The sequence below is a fragment of the Carya illinoinensis genome, chromosome 11 (assembly GCF_018687715.1).
Source record: "Carya illinoinensis cultivar Pawnee chromosome 11, C.illinoinensisPawnee_v1, whole genome shotgun sequence".
Classification (NCBI taxonomy): Eukaryota; Viridiplantae; Streptophyta; class Magnoliopsida; order Fagales; family Juglandaceae; genus Carya; species Carya illinoinensis.
Genome location: NC_056762.1, coordinates 16,479,294 through 16,502,643, shown reverse-complemented (window position 1 = coordinate 16,502,643; position 23,350 = coordinate 16,479,294). Strand labels below are relative to the sequence as shown.

General features: G+C 35.4%; 1 protein-coding gene and 1 non-coding gene across 3 annotated transcripts; one reads left to right on the top strand and one right to left on the bottom strand.

Moving 5' to 3' along the window:
* Nucleotides 1-289: 289 nt before the first annotated feature.
* Nucleotides 290-12,628, bottom strand: LOC122281859 (vesicle-associated protein 2-1-like). 2 transcript variants are annotated; one of them, XM_043093677.1, is made up of 8 exons: nucleotides 12,351-12,628; nucleotides 12,078-12,175; nucleotides 9,968-10,038; nucleotides 9,756-9,837; nucleotides 8,666-8,781; nucleotides 8,423-8,554; nucleotides 1,472-1,546; nucleotides 290-808 (listed from the first exon to the last, which is right to left on the bottom strand). In XM_043093677.1, the coding sequence occupies exons 2-8, from the start codon at nucleotides 12,148-12,150 to the stop codon at nucleotides 674-676; spliced, it is 684 nt and encodes a 227-aa protein (XP_042949611.1). In that variant the 5' UTR covers nucleotides 12,151-12,175; nucleotides 12,351-12,628; the 3' UTR covers nucleotides 290-673. The 2 variants fall into 2 exon arrangements, with proteins under 2 accessions (XP_042949611.1, XP_042949610.1); XM_043093676.1 differs by lacking the exon at nucleotides 12,351-12,628 and having other exon boundaries at nucleotides 12,078-12,298.
* A 6,530-nt stretch (nucleotides 12,629-19,158) lies between these two features.
* On the top strand, nucleotides 19,159-19,264 carry LOC122283584. Its single transcript, XR_006230982.1, has one exon. It is a non-coding gene; the product is annotated as a small nucleolar RNA R71 (small nucleolar RNA).
* The last annotated feature ends 4,086 nt before the right edge of the window (nucleotides 19,265-23,350 follow it).

Below are 23,350 nucleotides of genomic sequence, written 5' to 3'. Positions count from 1 at the left end.
AAAAAAAAAAAACTAACAATTAACTAACTCTCCTGCTACAGACTCTTATCAGCATCGTTCCAATATTCCATCTACCATCTACTGAACTGATTATAACATCTATCTTGATCTCAAATTGTGTCTACACGATACTCTGGAAGTACTAAATTACTAATCATAATCGGACAATTGGAGCTCTATTATATAATGGCATGTAGAATCCAATTCAGGCAGGATTATTCCAACACGAGATTTGTGTTTACTTGTTCTTTTTTGTATTCAATAGTAGTCGAAGGTTTGAGAGACTGCGTTAAAGGCCACATTCTTACCTTTATTTTATCAGTTGAGCTATAAAAACTAAAAAGACGGCCAAAAGGTTCAATGAGAGTAGCATCATTACATAACAAAAAGGGAAAAAAATAGGAGGAAAAATAATGGGGATGGTGGGGTTATTAACATTTGGGATTAAACAGATTTTCACTATCACCTAAAAAAAAAAAAAAAAAACAGATTTTCGCTATCACATTGGGAGTAACCTGTTGATGGAAAGGGAACATCTTTTGTGAACCAACTGATCACAACAGTTTTACCATGACCAATATACAAAATAGGCAAATTCCCATCCAACCGAGCTTTGAAATTATACAGTGCACAGATAAGAAAGGGGGTCTCATGAATCCTGGAAAGTATTGAGTCATTCTGCAGATGATGAGAACAATGAAAGGTTCATAAGGAAGCCAACCATAATGCCAATGAGTGCCGCAAATATTGCAAAGGTGAGTGAGAAGCCATTGTCACTTTTTCGAGATCTTCGTCTCTTCAGCATGTCCTGTTGCAGAGACGAGATAAATTAGCCAATAGTCACAACTATCAGTCTGCAGCAGTACGTAATTTAAAAGCTGATCTTATAAAAGCTAGATTATCAAGAGGACTGCATAATTTCCACTAAACATTCAAAGCTCCAATCAATAGGCGAAAGGGATAGTTAAATGGTAAAACTGGTCCAGTGTATTGATATGCTAATCGGAAGATCATGGAATAAGATATATTATGTGTTGGTTCCAAACACAACAATTGTTTGTTTTTTTTTCCATCTTAATTTTCCAAAAAACCTTCCCCTTCTTCATTTTCTAAGACAAGATATCACTTATCACCTAATGAAACGTCCCATTCTCCTGGTTTGCTTTTTCTGCCTAATTCATAGATTCCAACTCTGTTACACACTATATCTTTATTCATAATGGCAAAGATGCATATTTTTGAGCTTTTAATAAATGTCAAACATCCATTTAACCACTTAAATAAGACAAGTTTTCAGTCTGACTTTCCGTAGTCATCATGTAAGTAGGGCATTTTGAGAAGGTGGTGTTAAATGTGCTCCTGTAAATTTATGCAGGCTTCTCTGGTGGAGTTAGATTAATTTTGTTATTATCAACATCAAACCAATGAATGGAAAGAAACTGATCCAAGGAAAAACAGAGAACACAATTACCAGTTCTTGTTGTAGCTGCTGTGTTTGTCGAACTGCTGCATCTCTTTCAGCCTTCAGCAACTGCAAAGCCTGGTTCTACATATAAAAGAAAATGATGGAAGAAAAGAAGTACTCAACTTAGTGAGCTTGTTAAAAGTTGCATTTTACGTTACATTATAAGCATAATCAAGCACAATACCCACTTGCAAGTAGACAAGATGAACAGCATAAAGCATTCAATCCTATCAAACAAACTAAGAAATCTAAAAGAAATGACCAAGAAATATATTCGCAATTAGTAAAATGACAGGCTAACAGCATGTAACTGCAGATACAAGAATGAAGGAATTCAACACAATTATCATAATTTCTTGAAGAAGATCCAAGAGAATCAGTCACATAGACAGGCATAATTAATTACCAATAGAAAACTGATAACACAAATAAACCACCTGCAAAGGGAGGGAGAGATCAGTACATCCAATTGCTAACCTCAGTGGTAATGAACTAATGATAGGTCAACTCTGGTGCATGTTGATACAAGCATGACAATGTTTCTGACAATTCTGGTGTGGGAAACAGGATGTAAGTTGTCTTTTCACTGTTTTCTGTCTCTTCCACGTTTAAATCATTCTAGGTAGCTTTTTTGCCCCTTCCATGTGTTTTCTCAACTTCCTCCTTTTTGTCGTTCCCAAGGACCTCATGCACTGATACTTATAATAATAATAATAATAATAAAAAAAAAAAAAAAAAAAAAAAAAGACCTTATGCACTGATCATGAGGCTGATCACCACACAACCCAACTTGCAATAGAGATATGCTCACAACTAAAGCCTCATTTCATTCTCCCACTTTTCCGTGATAAGATGTTTAGGAGCTAAGTTTCCAATAAGGAGGTACATTAGTGCTTGTAAGTAATTCCAATGAAAAAGCTTTTATTTTAAAGTGATGAAAAATGAAGTGCAGCTAGGGGTGTAAGACTATTGGTTCAGATCGAAAAAACCGACCAAACCGATAGTCATACTGGTCGGTCTCGAGGTGTGGTTTTTTTGGACCAGACCAGACTGAGACCGACCGAAGGTGTATATATATTTTTAAATATTTATATATATCTATGATATATTATTTTATATAGTAGTTGTATAAGTTAATTATATAATTTTCATCCAAGGGATCACCATTGACCATATATACCATGAAATTATTTAATATTCATTAACCATATATAAAAATGTTAAAGAGATCACTTAATATTAATTTTACTAATTTAATTAATTTTTTGTATTCATTTTTCAATCAAAAAAAGAAAAAGAAAAAGAAAAAGATGTTCATGGACCGACCGGACCAATAACTAACGGTCCAGTCCGGCATAAATGATGGACCGAAAATTTCAGTCTGTGACCTCCCCTGGACCGGACTGATTACACCCTTAAGTGCACCAACTTCTTGGTTTTTTCACTGTTAGAGGACATGGTTTTAATTAGTGTAACTTATGAGGGTATAGTTTACAATTGTATGTAGTATATATATTGTTAAACATCAATGAATAATAGCAAGTATTCTCTCTATGTTCGACTAAATGGTGTCAGAGAATTGATAGTTGGTTGGTGGTGGTTGTGTGATAGTGTTAGTGGTGGTTAGTGGTTTAGCTAGTGGTGGTTAGTGGTTCGCTTGCTAAATTCGAGTTCACCATTATTGTCTGTGCACTCTAGTGGTTTTTCTCTTCGTCATTGGCGGCTAGTAGGATTTTCAAGGTCCAATGCTTTTCCAGTGTCATCTTGGGTATTGGGCACCGGAGTCGAGCTCGCCGTCGTTCTCGGTGCACCTCGGTGAGTTTCCCGTCGTCAACGGCTATTGGAAGAACTGTTTGTTGCCAGCAACGTTGAAGTCTCGGAGTGTTTGGGTGCTAGTCTAAACTATCCAATCCTCGAGTGCGATTGCCCCCAACTTGGATTAAGATCTTATTCCTATCCAGAATAACACCTATTTGGTAACTAGAATACGGTAAACCCAGACTCACTTATCCTTGTTTAGGATAACCTAATCCTTGGTTAAGGATAGTTTGAAGTCAATACCGGTAATACCTGATTCAGACTCGATACAAGCTGATTCAGACCCGATATAGGTCGATTCCGAGCCGATACGTGCCTATTTCGATCGATTCAGAGCCAAAATTTGGGTATTTAAGCTAGGCTTCTATTTTTCCAGGTTGTGTTTCTCAATTTCAACTATGTTTCATATTCTGTGTGGATTTTCTATCTCCAAGTTGAATTGTGATATTTTTCTGCGTCCATGACAACTAAATTTGAGTCATTGTCTCTTGCACCAAACTTTAATATGCCTATGATTTTGGTAGAGTTGAATGGAAAGAACTATATTTTGTGGTCAAAATTTGTTGAAATGTTTTTAAAATGCAAGGGTCTTTGTACCCACCTGGTTGATCCAATGCCTAACTCAACTAGTTCTGCATTTGCTCAATGGGAACAAAAAGATGCTCAAATCTTTTCCTTGATGTTGACCAGTATTAAGCCTAATATTTGCACTAGTTTGATACATTTTGACACCGTTAAAGAGGTGTGGAGGCATCTCAAACAGATATATTCGGGTGCTTGGAACATAACCCGTATTTATGAGTTGTGTAAGCAATTTTTTGGGTTGGAACAAGGTACTTTGGGCCTAGAAGAGTATTATTTTCAAGTAATGAGCATATGTGAAGAACTCAAAATGTATCAACCTATCACTTCTAATATTTCATGTATGCAACAACAACGTGAAGAGTTCAATGTTGTTCGTTTTCTTGTTGGCTTAAAACCTGAGTATGAGATAGTGCGTTTTCAAATTTTGGCAAGTCCACAGCTTCCCTCATTTCCTGATGTATTCTCCCAACTTAACATGCCACATTATCTGGACAAGGTTCTTAGTTGTCTTCTAATCAGATAAATGAGAGATACGCTTTAGTTGTCTCCTATGTTGCTTCTGGTGGGCGCGGAGGCCAAGGTGGTAGAGGGGTACGTGGGGGATGTGATGCTAAAGGTAATTGTACTCGAGGTTATAAATCTCGTAAGTGCACCCATTGTGGTCGCACTAACCACTTGGTAGACTATTGTTGGGATACATGGTAGAAATGTAGACAATTTGGGTTTGCTAATCAAGCCATTTGCTAAGATGCTACATCACCGTCAACGAGCTCCAACCCGACTCCAAATATGATTAGCATATCAAAGGATGAGTATGATCAGCTTTTGGGTTGCACATGGACTTCATCTTCCATAGCTACTCTTGCCCATTCAGGTACAACATCCGCATGTCTTGTCTCATCTACTCAAGATCCATGGATCATCAATTCAAGAGCTTATGAGCATCTGACCGGTTTGTCTTATTCTTTATCTAAGTTAGATACTCTAGCATTTCCAAAGAGTGTTACTCTTGCTAATGGTTCTATCGCTAAAGTTATAGGCATTGGATCCACGAAGCTCACTAATTCTATATCCTTGTCATTTGTTTTATACGCTCCTAGTTTTCCCTTTAGTTTAATGATTCAGGACCTTCAGGGTTCTATGACCTTTTATCCCTCTGTAGGTATCTTTTAGGATCTCAAGACGGGGAAGAAGATTGGTATGGGGCATGAAGTTGGTGGTCTATATTACCTTGATGTCAAACAGTCACCTACTCGAGCCCTCTCATCTGCATCATCATCTGCTATTAATTGGCATTGCCGATTTGGACAACCCTCTCTTTCTCTTTTGAAATGTCAAGTTTGGAATTTTGAAAATGTGTCTTCCTTTCCTTATGAAGCATGTCAACTTAGCAAACATCATTGTATCTTTTGTACCTAGAGTTGATGATTGAGCATCTAGTCCTTTTGAATTGGTTCACTCTAATACATGGGGATCAATCAACATTGTATCAAATAAGTTTCAGTATTTTGTTACATTTGTTGATGACTACTCTCGTATGACATGGTTGTTTTTGATGAAGGCACAATCTGAACTTCTTTTTATATTTAAAGTCTTTTAAGAAGAAATTAAAGGCTTGTTTGGGTATTGGAATGCACTGAAATTAATTTAGTTCAGTCTAATTTTAAGTTGAGTCTAACATCCAAACACACAATCCTCAAATTACTAAACTCATTTTAATTCAAAACCTCCTTACATGTGGGACCCACAACCTTTTTCAACTCAATACCTCTTTACACGTAGAACTCACAACATAAAATAAAATAAACAATTCAACTTTTTCAAATCTCAAAATAAAAATAATATTAAAAAAATATATTCTAACAATATTTTATTTAACTTTCAACTTTTGTTTCAACTAATCTCATCTCATCTCATCTCATTTCATTTGCAAAAACAAACGAGGCCTAAAACTCAATTTAGACAAAAAGTTCAAGTTTTGTGTTCTGAAAATAATAAAGAATATCAATCTAGTGCTTTTACTACTTAAGCAACAAAGGAATTGTTCATCAAATTTCATGTTCTTATACACCCCAACAGAATAGGGTGGCTGAATGCAAAAACCACCATTTGTTAGATGTAACCCAAACACTTTTACTGCATATGCATGTTCCTAAACGTTTTTGGAGTGATGATGCTCTTACTGCGTGTCACCTTATTAACTATATGCCTTCATTAGTCCTCAATGGTTTCTCGACCTTCTCCATCTTGTTCCCCACCTCTCCGTCATTTTCTCTCCAAAAATCCTTGGGTGTGTTTGCTATGTTCAAATACATGCTACCAAGTGCTTTTTTGTTGGTTATTCCCAAACTAAAAAAGATATCGCTGCTATAATCTTGTTCTTAGATGATAGTTCATGAGGGCTGATGTCACATTTTTTGAGTCCATACCCTATTTCTCGGACACATCTTCGATTGTTGAGTGTGATCCTCTACTATTACCTACTCTTACCCTTTCTCTTGCACACTCACCCACTCTTACCAAACCCTCCTCAGTGCCTTCCCTTGTTCCATTATAGGTGTACTTGAGTCACTTGCAGCCCCCGACTCCCATGCTTCCACCAACCTTGTCTCCATCTTTAGCTCCTGAGTTACCTAGTTTTTTAGACTCTCTATCTATTGCTCTCCGAAAAGATACTTGTTCTTGTTTTACCCAACATCCGATTAGCGAATATGTCTCTCATCATGCCTTATCTCCTTCATTTTTAGGTTTTACTTCTCAACTTTCAAAACTTTATATTCCTAAGACAGTTCAGGATGTTTTATTTGATTCGGGATGGAGGACAACTATGAAAAATGAAATGGAGGCTCTTCACCATAATGGGACAAGGGATCTTGTTCCCCTACCACCTAGTAAACAACATGTTGGCTATAGATGGATATGTACAATCAAATTCCATGCTCACTTAGTTACTAAGGATTATACTCAAACTTATGGCATTGATTATGACGAGACTTTCTCCCTGGTTGCCAGAATTTCTTTTGTTTTGAGTATTGATCTCTCTTGATGCTAATTTGGATTGACCCTTATTTCAATTAGATATTAAAAATGTTTTTCTACATGGCGACTTAAATAAGGGAGTTTATATGGAGCAATCACCTGGGTTTGGTGCTCGGGGGGAATATCAAGGTACTGTGTACAAGTTAGAAAAAAGCATTATATGGTTTAAAACAATCAACTCGAGCATGGTTTGGAAGGTTCTCTGATGTAGGTCATATCTTATTGGTTGTATATGTGGCTGACATTGTACTTACTGGGACTGACTCAACTGGATTTGCTAGGTTGAAACAATGTTTACGTGATCAGTTTCAGATAAAAGACTTGGGCAAACTTAGATATTTCGTGGAATTGAAGTTAGTAGATCTAAAAAAAGTATTAACCTATCTCAGAGATAATATATACTTGACCTTTTGGAAGAAATTGGCATGTTGGGTGCACGATCTATTGACACTCCTATGGACCCAAATCGTAAACTCTTGAAAGATGATGAGGAGTTGTTTGGAGATTCATAGGTATTAAAGACTTGTTAGAAAATTGAATTATCTTACTATCACGAGACCTGATATCTCTTATGCAGTGAGTGTAGTTAGTCAATTTCTACAAACGCCCAGGATCTCACATTGAGATGATGTAATCCATATTCTTCATTATCTTAAGCGAACTTTTGGCCTTGGATTGTTATATAGACCAAATGGATATATTAGAGTTGAAGTTTTTTCAAATGCTGATTGGGCAGGATCTCCTTCAGATAGAAGATCTACTACTGGATATTGTACCTTTGTGGGAAGTAACTTGGTTACGTGGAAGAGTAAGAAGTAAACAATAGTAGCTCGGTCTAGTGCAGAAGCTGTATACAAAGCAATGGCTCACACTATTAGTGAGCTGACATGGTTGCAACGCTTTCTTCAAGAGATTGGTTTTCCAGCTCTTGTCCCTTCACACATTTTGTGATAATCAAGCTATAGTACATATTGCCTCTAATCCTGTGTTCTATGAGAGGACTAAATCTATTGAGATTGATTGTCATTTTATTCAAGATAAAACACTAAGTAGTGACATTTTTACACCATTTGTGAAGTCTGTTGATCAATTTGCAGATATGTTTACTAAGTCGTTGTGTTATAGTTTACTTATAAAAAAAAAAGTCATTGTGTTATAGTCGGTTAAAGCTTATTTGTTCCAATCTGGGTCTATATGTACGCCCTAGCTTCAGGAGAAGTGTTAGAGGACATGGTTAGTGTGACTTGTGAGGGTATAATTGTTAATTGTATGTAGTATATATATATATATATCATTGAACATCAATGAATAATAGCAAGTATTCTCTCTCTGTTCGACTATAGTCACATTGTCAAATGGGGGTGACCATGCACCAACAAACTACATGCATGCACAAACACATGGCTGCACAAAATGAAAAAAAGCCCACAGAAACTCCCAAGCAAGACAAACAACAAAAAAATAAAAAATAAAAACAAAAACAAAACAAAACAGCACGATTTCAAGAAAACTTACAGAATTGGGATTAGGACTCTCTGTGGTTCCCATTAATGCTTGATCTTCTGAGTTTGTTTGAGCTGAAGCTGGAGAGATATACACAACTTTAAGTTTGCATTCCTCTATTGCCCTTCCACTGTCCTTGTTAAACTGAATTCAAAATTAAACATTGATGTCCCAACATGATATACTTTCAAAGGGATATAATCAAGCTGGTCAAACACAGTTACACAGATGTGGATCTCAACGCCAATTTCTTACAGTATCCTGTGGAAGTTCATCAACATCACTATGTGGAGGCACCTTTGTACTCTGCAAGAGAAATTTATCTTTGCAATACATATCTGGAGGACATTCTCTCTGTGCTTGGAGGGTGACTGTAAATCAAGAAGATAGTCAAAGGTATTAGGAGAAATAACAAAATCATAATGGACTATTGGAAAATACTTTAAACACAAATATTGTGCATTTGTGCTGGTAAAAGTAAATGACTAAAGGCCCATTATCTCTAGCTTAGGACTGACTGTTCCATTCATAACAAAGTGACGGTTTAGGATATTGTTTATTCACAGACATCAATAATGCCTTTCTTGTGAAGGTGGGCTGGATGGTGGTGTCAAACAGGGTAGACTGTAGGAGCAAATTCTTAGAAGCAACTATGTCAGCAATAAAATATTTCTAGCAAGACCATGCTAAGTCAGCCTCAAGGGTTTGGAAAGGCAGCTCATCCAACTATGAGAGATCAAGCATGTTCATATCTATACATGTTTTCATTTCCCAAGGCCTTTCTTCCATCTGTATATTAGATTCATGCTTGATGGCTGTAATTATTTACTTCTAGTTAGTATATAATTTTCACCAGCAACTTAAAAGGAGGGGACGGTAACAGTGTGTGATCAAGTGGCATATGATTGGTCAATGACAGCAAGTAGATTCTTCAATCAAAAGCTACTTGAGTTTATGATCTTGCCCGATAGATGTTTATTTATTGGCCAACCATTACTTTGATCATGTCTAAATGTTAGCCAATTTACACTAACTTTTTTTTTTTTTTTTTTTTTTTATATCATTAAAGAGGGTGCATTATTTGGGACTCAAACCCGGGCCAACTCCTTAGAATGGGCGCTCTGTAACTGTCTAGCCAAGTCACTAATACGTACATGTATTACTTTTAATAAGTTATGATTCATCCTTTATTAAAAGGTGCAAAAGGCAAAACTCAAGTACACAAAAATTATACAAAAGAAATGTCTAGCTAAACTGTCCATATATTATCAAAAGGTCATTACTTGAAGGAGGAAAATAAAACAACAAAAAATAAATAAGTTCTTTACAACTTATTGTAAAGCACCTCTTATGAGACATGAGTCCCAAGGCTGTATAACACCCGTGTTGGGCCGCACAAAGTACTTTTTGGGTGAAGTGGTTTTAACCTAGCAAAAAAGAGGGGAACATTAAAATTGAACTTGGTCAGTACCAATTTAAAATGGCTTGATAAATATCAAAATATGTATACAATAAGAAATAAAAATGGTTATATTTTTAGGGTAACAAAGATAGTACCTTAAAAGCAACATAATGTTCCGTGTTGTTTGCAACTTTAAGATCACAGTAGCTTTGCTTTTCCAGTTCAACTGGTCACATGTATCCCAACATTACTAAGAACTTTCTTCTTGAAAAAAACAATACTATATAAAAACACAACAATGGAAGACAAAACTCACAAGTATATTACGGAAACCAAATTAGCAGATAGGAAACAGGTCCATATTTACCCATGTCAATTTTCAGTTTTTCAATTCAATTTCACACTCACGGTCAGCATTCCTTTTAGTTAATCTCTTTAAAGGACCAACCCAGTTAAATTTATCACTATCTTTCCTTGTTTTCCAGTTAAGTTGACCACATCCTTCATGTATTTGGATTCATTTACTAAAATTGCAGATCCCTTTCTAGACAAACGTTTTCTTATTTTAAAATTCACCCTCCCCTGGAATCCCTAGGTTGTTCTTTCCACCGTGACTTCAACTCGTTTGCAGATATTAATACAAAGCATGGAATCTGCAAGCATGGAACCTGCTTGCCGACATTCCTGATCCTCTAACTAATCATAGGCATCTTTCATAATTCCACTTACACTTCCACAAACTGAAACTATAGAGATTATGTTTCTTTAGAAATAACATATATTTTATTACAAAGAGAAAGAAACTCAAGAGATAGAGTACATAACCCCCATCATCATACATTGAAACCTTGAAAAGCACTTTCAAATCAAAAGAAGTGAAAACCAAACAACGCTAAAAACACAGAAATTTCTCAATAGAAAACCAAATAATAAACATAAATGTGCCCACGGGGACAGGAAATTCCTAGCAACATTCCTTAGCTCATAGAACGTCGGCATATCAACTGAAAAATAGTGGAAAATGAGAAAACCAAAATGTTTGAGAATCAAGAATACATGGAGTTCAGAAAAGAGAATTAGATGAAAACAAAAAAAGTGATGGCACACCGTCTATTCCAAAGTCTAAGCATACAACACTAACATATCAGCTAATTTCTTGGATATTTTTCCAATTACAGTTAACTTTTGAGAAACGATATTGCAATCGTGAAATGCGTAAATGCCGTGCAATCTTTTTGCAAAAAGTGAGTAAATAAGAGACCCACACAAAAAAAAAAAAAAATAGTGGACCCCACTCATTTTCAAAGGGATCGCATGGCGTTTGTACACTCTACGACGGTATATAGCATTACTCCTAACTTTTTCCCGTATGCAATCACGTCTTATCATATTGTTCCCCTCGTCTTGCACCCATCCCTAGTCCTAGAATCTCCATATCAGCCATACATCAAACCTTAAGGTCTACTACAAAACAAATTTCTAACCACATCAGCATCAGAAAATCTAGGTATATTTGGTTTAAAAAGATTTTCAGATTTTATTTTATTTTAATTTAATTTCAACTTCAATCCAAAGGCTTTTTAACACCAAAAATAATTTCAATTTCAATTTTATTTTTTTAAATAATTTAATTACTTACTTAAGGTTAAAAAAGAAACAAAAACCAAAACGAATTTCCTTTATTTTTGGGCAAGTAAAAACAAAACAACTTTTACAAAAACAGAAAATATAAAAACCGGACAACTTTTCAACTCTTCCTATCCATTTTCAAAATCCCAATACAAAATACATTTCAACAATTTTTTTTTGCCGGAATTCTCAAAAACTGCAGAAAAGTTTTCGCCATATATGCTCGAACTTCTGCTAAATCCACGTATGGTAAAAAATCGTCAGTGTTTCCCTTCTCATTTCAAAATACATGAGGGGCCATAGCATCAAACCATAATTATTAGGGAAATAAAGCCATAACTTCGAATAACATTTTGAGTATAAGGAATTTAATAGGAGTCTTGCCTAATCAACACAAGATACGACCGCAGAATATAACCAAGAAATATATCACAGCAAAGAAAATTGACACATTTCCAAGCTCTCGACCTACCGTGATACATAGATAATTCAAATTCATGCAAATTCAACAAGTTTCAGACACATGCAAAAGAAACAGAACTTTGATTTAAAAAACAATGATAACCATAATTGAGAACCATAATAACTATCAAAGACAATCCGCACAGAGAGAGAGAGAGAGAGAGGTAAACATACATGGAAACTTAAGCTCATCGGGATGAACAGAGATCAAATGATTGCCGCCACCACCACCACCACCGTCGCTCATGATGGTCCTACCAGATCAATGATCCCTACCACCGCCACCACAAACTCACTCGATCAATCTATCAAAGCCAATAATAGTTGCACGCTAACACAATCCCCAGACCTCCTGAGACACACAGAACTAGAGAGAGAGAGAGAGAGGGTTGGGGAGGGGGGGGGGGGGGGGGGGGTGGGGTGGGGGGGAATTGATTGGGGACTCACACGTGGTGGAACGAATAGCAGGGGCCCTACGGATGGCCCCGTCCACACAGCAGTCGTGGGGTGGTTCCCAGGTTTGTGGCCACCAAGATCGGACCCGCTCCCGAGGTAAGTCCGAACCAGCCTCTAAAAGAGCGCGTGTTTTGGTGTGCTGGTAACGGGCTACCCTGCGATTGGTACGACGCAGCTTCAATCAGAGAGAGGGGGAAGGAGATTGAGGCGGCACGTGTCGTGTCATAGAGACTGCGACGTCCGGTTCAAAAGTGTGGGCGCTTTGAGGCACCAGACAGGCAGAAAGTGAGCGCGACCCACCTACGTTCAACCTTTTAAGAGTATTTTTTTTAATTAAAAAAAACATGTTTGTTGTAAAATATAAGATTTAACTAATAATTTGAAGTACAGATACAGATTACTCACAACTATTATGAGACATTACATTATTCAAGATTGATAATCATATAATTTAAAATTTTAATAATGTGACATGAGATTTCCTGACTCGTGATTTAAGGTTTTCAATTAATTTGGATCGGGTGGATGAATGATAGGTGTTCTATATCTTGTTGGTGGATATGTACCCTCAAGTTCTCAACCCTCAACCACCTAACATAAGTTTAGTGATTTACACGAAATGATATGATTTGTTTTCATAAAAAAGATGAGATGAATTAAAATTAAAATTGAAATGAGACTTAAATATAATTTAATTTATTAAAGTTACATCAATTAACACATCCTTATCAAATATTTATTTTAAAATTAAAATATGGGATTGATTGAGCGTAATTTAATTTCTACGTTTAAAATACGAATTGGGTTAAGTGTCTCTGTACCTTGAAGTCATGGGTAATCGATCAATTAAAAAAGAAAGAGGGTCTCTATCACTTGAAGTGAGTGTTAGGTAATCCAATCGGACTGCCACAGTCATCCCACTTTGATTACTAGGGCAGGTTCTTTTAAAATTTTCTTTGCTTTCAATCCAATCATTCGCATACTAAACTAACCTCAATCATAAAGACATGTAATCTCACTTCTTTGTAACAAATAAAACTAGCAATAAAAACATATTTAAATAACTATTTTAATCAAAACTTATTTTTAATGAATTTTTCAAAAAGCCCAATTAAATCTATTTTAATTATATTTTCAAAAATCTTAAAAATTTGTAAGAAAATTTTATATGGATAAGAGACATTTTTCGGCATATACAATAAGGCCCTAACGAAAAGAATGAAATTAATAAAAAGAAAATAAAATAAAAGAAAATGACAGGTAGGAATAGAGGAATAATAATTGAAACGAGATGGTTAAATTTTATCCCATGTGTCCTGTTAAGAACTGTTTATATTGGGAAATCATTTCATTTCATTTTATCTCATTTAATTATTTTAATTTTTTTAAATTCTCATATAAAATATAATAAACAAATCAACTTTTTTAAATTTTAATTTAACATTTTCAAATTCTAAAACAATAATAATATTAAAAAATAATATTTTATTTAACTTTCATCTTTTATCTAAAACCATCTCGTTTCATCTCTGAATCTAAATCAGCCCTAAAATGTTTTCCTTCCAACTTTTCTACAGTATTAATGAGAATATGGTTCTGATGGAATATCATACGTACAACTTATACATACGAATATGTGTGTGTATATAAATATATACATCATACATATTTGAAAACTAATTAGATCCTTGAGAAGATCTAGACAACTTGTTGGAATGAATCATGATTGCTTAATATATACTTTCTCATCTATAGTTTTTAAATACCAATTTTGTAATTAAGCTGATATGATTCTTTCCATTTTAAGTTCCTTGCTACATAAGAAAGGAGCGTTTTGATCTTTAGAGGGAAAGTGCCGCTATTGGTACGTTGGTAAGACTTGGGAAAATCCTCTATTAAATGTTTTTAATAAACCATTCTTCATGATTGATGAGAAATTGGGTTGCCTTCAATTAATTGTTAAAATATTTGAAAAACATCAAGTGGAAGCAATTTCTTTGCTTATTCAAATATGAAAATTCTTTTAATTTTGTTATACATAAATCAGTAAGTTAACACACAGCTCATAGAGGAACCTATTATAATTTAAAAATAAAAAATAAAACACTAATTATTTTTTAGTAGAAAAATGCTACAAATAAACCTTACACCATACACATTCACTTAACCAACATGTGTGTGGTGTAAATAGAAAGATAAAAATAACAAATCACATATTGATTAGGTAGATGTACAAGGTGTAAGGTTTCCATGCAGAATTCATCTTTTTAATATGAAAAAAATATATTAATCATGTATTTTCTCATCATTATCTCATTATCTCATGATGAGCCATTAGATGATAGGTTCACAAGTAAAATATAATAAATAGTCTCAAATCATCTACTGCCACTTTATAGGATGATGAGTAGCATTACTCATTTTTTCAAATTCTTTTTATCTTATAAAATTTTGAATTTAAAATTTCGTTTTGTAATAAATATTATTAGTTTTTGGGAAAGTTTATTTGTTGATCCAAATTTGTCTCTATTTGATTTTTTTTTTTTTTGCATGATCTCCTTTTTTCAAGATTCTTTTAGTATCTTGTCACAACATTATTATATATATGTGATACCCCGTTTTTACGTGTATTTTCACTGAAGGGTTGTTTTTAATTTGAATAATATATTGGTTTATTTATTTTAAATTAATGTGTTTTAATTGGTTTTTAATTTATTTGAGGTGGTGTTTAATTTATTTTAGTCGTTTTACGGTTTTTAATATCGTTTTCGGTAGATCTGTTTTTGGTTTCCGGAGTGAGGATTGGATCTCATTTATTTTCTTTTCTCTTTTTCTTTTTCCCTTTTCCTTTTTCTTTTTCTTCTTTTCTTCTTTTCTTCTTTTTTTTCTTCCTCTTTCCTTCCCGGTTTCTCTCTCCCCGCGCAGCACTCCTCTCTTTTCTCCTTCCCGTCGCCTCCACTTTGACCGGCCAGTTCTCCGCCGTCCGGCCACCGTTTAGTGCACCGCCACCACCATTCTCTTCCCCTTCCACCAGAGATCATCCCCACCAATTTTCAGAGCCATCGGACCAGCCGTTAGCCTTCGAGAGCCGCCGGAAGTCGCTGCACCTGCTCTGTTTTTGCCCCTGTCGCTGGTTGCTTTCGCAGTCCAGAACCGCCGCTCTCCGGTGGCGTGGCCTACAACACCCACCCAGTTTTCTTCCCCTCTCACCGGTGAACATCCCCACCAAGTTTCACCTCCATCCGAGCCACCGTTAGCTGCCATGAGCTCCTCCAAGCCATACGGTTTTTCACCGTTTTCGGTGCCGTCGCACCACCTCCGGCCACCATCTTTTCACAACTTCTTCCCCTATTTCTTGCCAACCTAAACCACCCATTTCCAGCCTCGATCCGTTGCCGGAGCAGCTCCCACGAGCTCAACTCCGTTCAGCCCCTTTTTGGCTTTCGACCGCCATTTCCACCACCACCCACGGCCAAAACTCATTTCCCTTAGCTTCATAAATATCTCAAGGCCATTCCCTATCAATCCCGAGCCTTGGTTTGTCCCCGTTCGAAAATGGATAATTTATTACCCACGACAACAGTGTAAATTACACTGTTACGTTGCTTTTTCTCCGCCGTTTGCAACGCCGGGTATTTTCTAAAATTACCGTATAGCGCTGTAAGTATTTTCCAAATCCTACTTTCAGATTTAAATATATTTTGCTCATTCAATAATTATTTATCTGTTGGTTGGCTGATTCCGGACTGAGTCCGAGGAGTTCGGGGGTCGGATGGATGGAGGATGGAGTTGCTTGTTTTATTGATATATGTTGGTTGATTATTTTTATGCATTGTTATGGCATTACATGGTGCATGCACGTGTGTTTTTGTTTAAGTGTGAAAAGCCTGTGTATTGGCGTGAGTGGTCTTACGGGTGCGTGTGTATCACGACCCCAAGCCGGGATGAGGTATTATCCCGGTGGAGCTCCTTTGGTCACTCGGGAGCGGAATAAACTGAGTGATGTCCCCTGAGTTGTCGCTAGACGACGGGAGCGGGGGATAGGGGTTGCTTGGCTACGAACGCGCCGGGCGCGGAACCGGGCATCGCTCTACGCACCGACTTCGTGGCCCTTCGCTGGTGAGGGCTAGAGGATGCTTGGCTACAAACGTGCGGGGCACGGAACTGGGCATCGCTCGTTAGGTGTCACATGCGTGGTGGTACTCTGCGGTGTGGCAGTGGAGCCAGGGTGTGCGGATGACCCCTAGGGGAGGTCATGGTGCATACGGTTAATATGGATAATGGTTTGAGTCGGATAAAGGCCAAATGTGACTTTTGGCGTGTTTTTCGGAAAGGATGTGTTTTTTGGGCCAAATGGGTTTTTGGCGTGTGTGGAAAATTATGTTTTATGGGCTTTGTGCATTGGGCATGTTTCATGCATATTGTTTGAGTTCTATATGTGTTTTTATCTGGTAGTGTTTGGGTTTTACTTACCTGCGGTACCATTTTTGGTTCCGTAGCTTTTGGTGCAGAGTTGGAGGACGAAGAGGAGGAGGCTGAGCCCGAGGATGCGGCTCCGCCGGGTTGCTGATGCTATGATTTATATTTGGTTTAAAACTGTATTTGTGTTTTTGTAATATTTTATTTATGTATGTTTTAAACAGCTTGTATTACGTTAAGAAGAATTCTGGTACTTAGTTATGACTTTCGTTATCCGCTGCGTATTTCTTTGTGCACATTTGTTTCTTTTGCACACACTTGGCACCCGTCGATGGGATGGTGACCCGGGTTGTCACCATCCGGACGTCTCGATTTCCCCGTGTTCGGGCATGGAGATTTGGGGGCGTCACATATATATATATATATATATATATAAATATGATGGCCCAAAGATGGACTGAGTTTTAAAGATTCCTTGCAAGTTTCAGATGAGCCAATGATAAGGTTAAGAGTTAAGAAAATCAAGAAAGTAATACAATGATTAGTGCAAGCTATTTGGTATGAAGTTAGCAAAAGCCTAACATTCAAGATGAGCTTGAGAGAAGGAGATTCAGTTTTCATCCATGTGATATGCTATGGAAGACATGACTTGGACATATTGTTGTTGAAAGCCTCGGACTTGGATATTTCATTAAAAGAACTTTTAATTAGTTATAGGAATTAGTCTCGAATAATTGGGCTTGAGGATGCTTGGCCCACACATTTTTTATTTTATTAAACTAGGGTTTCAAGAGGGTTACTGTAGCCAAATTATTGTACCCGCGACACTGTTCACTTAGGGTATTTTTGGAAGATAGAGATTTATTTTGGCTAGGGTTTTAATTAGGTTTTGGTTTAAATACTCTTTATAGTCTCATTTTAAGAAGTTTATGAAAATTTATTAAATTTGATGAATTTTATTCATTGTGAATTGAATTTATCTCCTTTTGTTCTTTACTGAATTTTTGAATTTATCAAAGGTAAATCATAACATTTGTGGCATTCCTCCTTAGAAGGACATTCCTCCCCCCAATCGTAGGACATGGTTGGATGACATTGATGAATGCGGTTTAGCTTCTTAAGCGAGGATAATCATAATTTAATCAATGCACGTTCATGAATCCACTTAATGTATAGAAGTAATTGAAATAGTGTCAAGGTGCATTAGAGCGAAAATCTCTTCGATGCTAGCTAAATATTTTATATTCCCCACTCGTGTTTGACATATTATATTATTCATTTTTCTTGCATACTCTTTAGCACTCATTTACCATCTCTTGCAAAAGGACATAAGGGCATTTTTGATAATGTCCAAGAATGAATTCTCATTGTGAATGTCATTGTAAATAGCCTTAGTTAATAATTTTCTTTTATTTTTGATAGTGAATGAATTTTAATATTAAATTGATCGTTTCTTGAGGAAATGACTTAGGGACTTCCCCCTATTACTACTTGACAACTCTTATATTTGGGAGTAATTCTTAAAACACTTTTTAAGATGAGTCATTCTTCCACTTTATTCTTGCTTTGGCCATTGTTTGGAGCTGTAAGGGTGGACTTAGTTTCCTTTGATGGTGACCTCTCAATTTCTCTTACACTCCTAAGTGTAATGGCTTTTTATTGGTCCTTTGGATTCACTTTTGTGTTGGTAGGAAATGTTTTTCTTTGTTGGATATTGATGGTTGTGGTTAGTTGGCTAATTTGCACTTCAAGATTCTTTATAGTAGCTCCCATGTTGCTACAATGAGTATCAATGTTGTCCAACCATAAATTAGTCTTTTTATACCTTACATTTGTCTTCTCAATAAAGGAAACCATGGCATCCTCAAGTGATATCTTCTCCTTACTTTGTTGACTATCAAATCCTAGAGGAGGTTGTAGAACTTTTTTTGTGTTTCTATAAGACAAATTCTAATGATTTTGTGGCCCTGGATGGTAGTAATTTGACATAGGATTACTACGATAGTTGTAGTTCCGATTGGTAATGTATTGAACTTGTTCTTGACTCGATTTATTACTCAAAATTGTCATACTTGTAGCTGCAATATATTCTACACTTTGTGGTATACTTTGGGTTGTTAAAATTGAAATTTGATAGGATAGAGAAGTAACTTGAACTGAAAGGACTGCTAACGGCTCTAATTCATGAATCTCAACAACTTTCTTATCCATAGTTCTTTCGGTTGGCCGTTGATAGTTGTTTGAGGCCATTTCTTCACAAAGAGATGTAGCACTTTCAACTATCTTTGACATCAAAGTTCTACCAGAAGTAGCATCAACTATGGTGCGAGTTTGCGCATTCAACCCATTGTAGAACATCTGAACTTGCAACTAGTTCGGCAATTCGTGTTGAGGGCAGCGTTGAATCAAATCTTTATACCTTTCGCATGCTTTATAGAGTGACTTGAAATCATTTTACTTGAATTGACAAATCTAACTCCTGAGTTGGGCTGTTTTTGTAGGTGAGAAGAATTTAGTAAGAAACTTTTTAGCCATATCCTACTAATATTTTGGAGATATTGTCACGTTTGATGCGACGTACCTTACAAATGTTTATAAGATGTCATTTGTGCCGTTTTCAAGAGTTAATCATCATCACCAAACTATAATGTTTGGTTGAGCGTTGTTAGTCAATGAAACAACTGAATTCTATATATGGTTATTGCGAACATGGCAGGAAGCAATGCTTGGGCATGCCCCTTTAGCTATTATTATTGATGATGACAAAGCCATGGCCAAGGCTTGTGTTTTAGTCTAATAACTTTGTTTTTGATGCTTTTATTATCTTTCATGTAGGGATCTTGGAAATATAAATGACAACATATCACAAATGGTGGATCTTGAAGAACATATCACATGATGTTGGTTTTTGAGTTGGAGTATGCAACTTCTATGCTTGGAATGTGATCTGTTATTTTTTTATTTTTATTTTATAGGAAATTTCTATGGAGATAAAGGCATTGTTAGAGTTAGAAATGCTTATTATTTGGAGATGTTGAATTTCTGGGCAATTAATGTATTTGGACCTATTCATTTGGTACAATGTATTTAGAAATATGTATTTGGTACTATGTATTTGGAGCTACGCATTTAGCTTAAAGAGAGGAAGCTATTCTATGAGTAGAAGGCGAAGACATGGGATGCACCAACATTGTATTAGATAAAATTGATCTAATATGTGTAAATGCAATTGATTTCTAGCTTGTAGTAGTCTGTACAAATAGTATTAACCATAAGTAGTCTTGTGATCCATTGCAGTCTCTGATCCAATGCTATTTCTCAAATCCATAGCAAGTTACATAATTTGATAGATTCATATGGTAACTAGATAAAATCATAAATGATGGGAAAAGATTTGTAGGATCATGTCGGTGCCTATTTGGTTGTTGCAGGTAAAAACACTACACTAATGGTCTGAATAAAAGTGGGCACTTCTTTTTGGATCTAATTTAGACTTTAAATAGATAAGTAATCAATGTTGCTATTGCCTATTTGGTTGGATTAGTAATCAATAAAATGAATGGGAACTTCATTTTCAATTAAGCTTATGACTTTGCAATTACATTAATATTGTTGGTCCCAAACACACACAGAATACCAATGAAACATAGGATCTTTGCATTGGCTGACATACATGAATGGCTTACTAACCATAGGATTTTAGCATTGGCTGACATACATGAATGGGAACTTCATTTTCAATTAAGCTTATGACTTTGCAATTACATTAATATTGTTGGTCCCAAACACACACAGAATACCGATGAAACATAGGATCTTTGCATTGGCTGACATACATGAATGGCTTACTAACCATAGGATTTTAGCATTGGCCTACATATATGATTATTATTGAAATAAAAAATAATTACAGTACAAAACACAACAATACAACACCATGACAATAATAGAGTAGTTAATGTTCCCATGTATTTCTTTTCCATAGCTTTAAATTTCGCTTTTTCAACCATTACACCTTCTTGATTGATCATGTCATTCCTTCTTTGAGTTAACTCTAATGTCATTTTACAATAACTATTTTGTTTCATTTCAAAATCAATCTATCAAAAATATGAGCATTGTTTGTTCATCTTACAATTTGGACAACTGAAAAACTGTTTGCCAAAACTAGAATCTTTGGCATAAATCTTTAGCTTTGATAGAATCTAACAGTGGCAAAGTGGTTTCTCCAAAGCAGCTTGTCTTTCCAAAGTAGCTTGGTCTTTTGCTCTTGAAGTCCAAGAACTTGAACTAGAACCACTATCATACTGCATTTGGCACATTAATTAATATTAGACATAACAATATAGTGATAGAAATAAGCAATATAATTACAAACAGGCGATAACCATGTAGAAGTTATTAATTCATCTAAGCAATAAGCATGCATTTGTTATTAACAGCCAATAAAGAGCTTGATCTAAACAAAATACTATTAGGACATATCTAACTTTAACAAGGACTGAACATAGACAGTCCCAAAGAAGCAAAACTAGATAGATTTAGACAATAAAGAAGCATTGCTAAGTATCTATAAATTATACCTCAATAGAAGTTAAAGCAAATCAAAAGGAAAACAATTTAGCTCGTAAACTCATAAGGCATGCATTTTCCTATTAACAGCCAAGAAAGCAAGGCTCAACAATAATTCCTTTGCTAAACACGGCATACAACCCCGATTCATAGAACATAAAGCAAACAAAATAACCCACAAAATAATATACAGTAGCACCATGAGATTAATTTATCACAAGATTTATGTCTACATAGCCATAAAGTGTACAAATGGCATATACCAACCACAAGTTATTGTACAAAGTTGCATTATATGTCATTTTTTCTAGTGTCCACATGAAAAGTAAAAGGTAGCAAAAATTGAAACTTCAGGGAGCAACTTGAATGCAAACAGCTGCCCAAGATTAATATATCCAATATCAAGAAATTAACCAGATGCCCAAGATCAATATATCCAATATAAAGAAAAGTACATTTATTCTATATAGGGGAAGCCGAATTTTTTTTCCTTTTACAACGAGGTAATTTAAAACCGAAATGAGAAGATTTAGAATAAGAAGAACTTATCTGCACGCTGTATTTGCTCTGTTTTGTCTGATTTGTTCTTTGGAGGAGTTTATGGAGGGTTAGGGTTTTATGGTTTTGGTTTCACGCAGGAGGGAGGGAGGGAAGAAAATGAGTTAGGGTTTTATGGGTTTCGATTTTATGGAGGAGGGAGGGTTAGGGTTAGGGTAACACTTTTTTATTGGTTTTGGTTTCATGGAAGAGAGAGAGAGAGAGAGAGAGAGAGAGACCAGACGACAGTTTACTTATAAAAAAATGAAGTCTGGATAGCAATTTACTTATAAAAAAAAATGAAGTTTGGATGGCAGTTTTTGTGAATGGGTAGTAGTTTTTGTACTAATCATGTATGAACTATTGATTCTTTTTTTGTAGAAACCTGACACATGGAAAAAATTGTAAGGGACGATATGAAATCAGATATTTTGTACTAATCATGTCTTAGCCTATCTTATACTTATATTTTCCTTTAAATGATTACCTTGTTCTATTGTTTTTTTTTTTTTTTTTTTGGTGAGGGGGTAGTAAGTTATTTTCAAGTGCTTGACTATGGCTTTGCATTTTAGAAAGCATGTTTAACCTATCTAATACATGCGTGCATGTAGACACATTATATTTTTTTGTGCTTGTGTAAGAATTCATGAATTCTAGCTTTAAGAAGTTGGATACTAATTTTATTTATGGTTTTCTATATACATTTCTACACAGTTATCCTCCATTCAACTAATCAAAAAAATAAATTAAACGGTGCAATGATTTTAAAATGGCAAAATAATTATTCTTGAAAAAAAAAACCATAATTGAGCACGCAAATGAGAATTATGAAAACAGTAATTGCTCTAGAACTAAAGTTTTTAGGAAAAAAGTAAGCTTGCGGCAATTGCCCATTTTTCACAATTAAAGTTTTTAGAAAATAGTCAATAGTGACCAATTATATTAGCCCATAAATTGCAGCAATTGCTTAGTTTTTACAACTGAAGTTTTTAGAAAAAAATAAATTTGCAGCACTTGCTCATTTCCTACAGTTGAAGTTTTTAGAAAAATATCATTAGCGGCCAATAATATTAGCACAAAAATTGTGATAATTAATCAATTTCTACAACTGAAGTTTTTATAAAAAAGTTAAGTTTGCAGCAATTGCTCATTTTCCACAACTGCAATTTTTAAAAAAAATGTCATTAGCAGCCAATAATGTTAGCAAGAAAGAATTTTCCAACCATTAAACAATGCCATATTTGAGTAATTGCGACAACATCAACTTTATCAAAATATCGTTTTCGGCAATATAGTGTGGTATATAAAATTATTTTTCCAGCTAAAATTTAGGAATTTGCTAGTAGCATTTTTTACTGTATTGTGGACTATTTGTGACACACTCCATGGTCAAAGCAAATAATTAATTGTGTCCACTAGATGAATGGTTGGAAAAAGTGGCGATTGGGACAAAATTTAAGAGC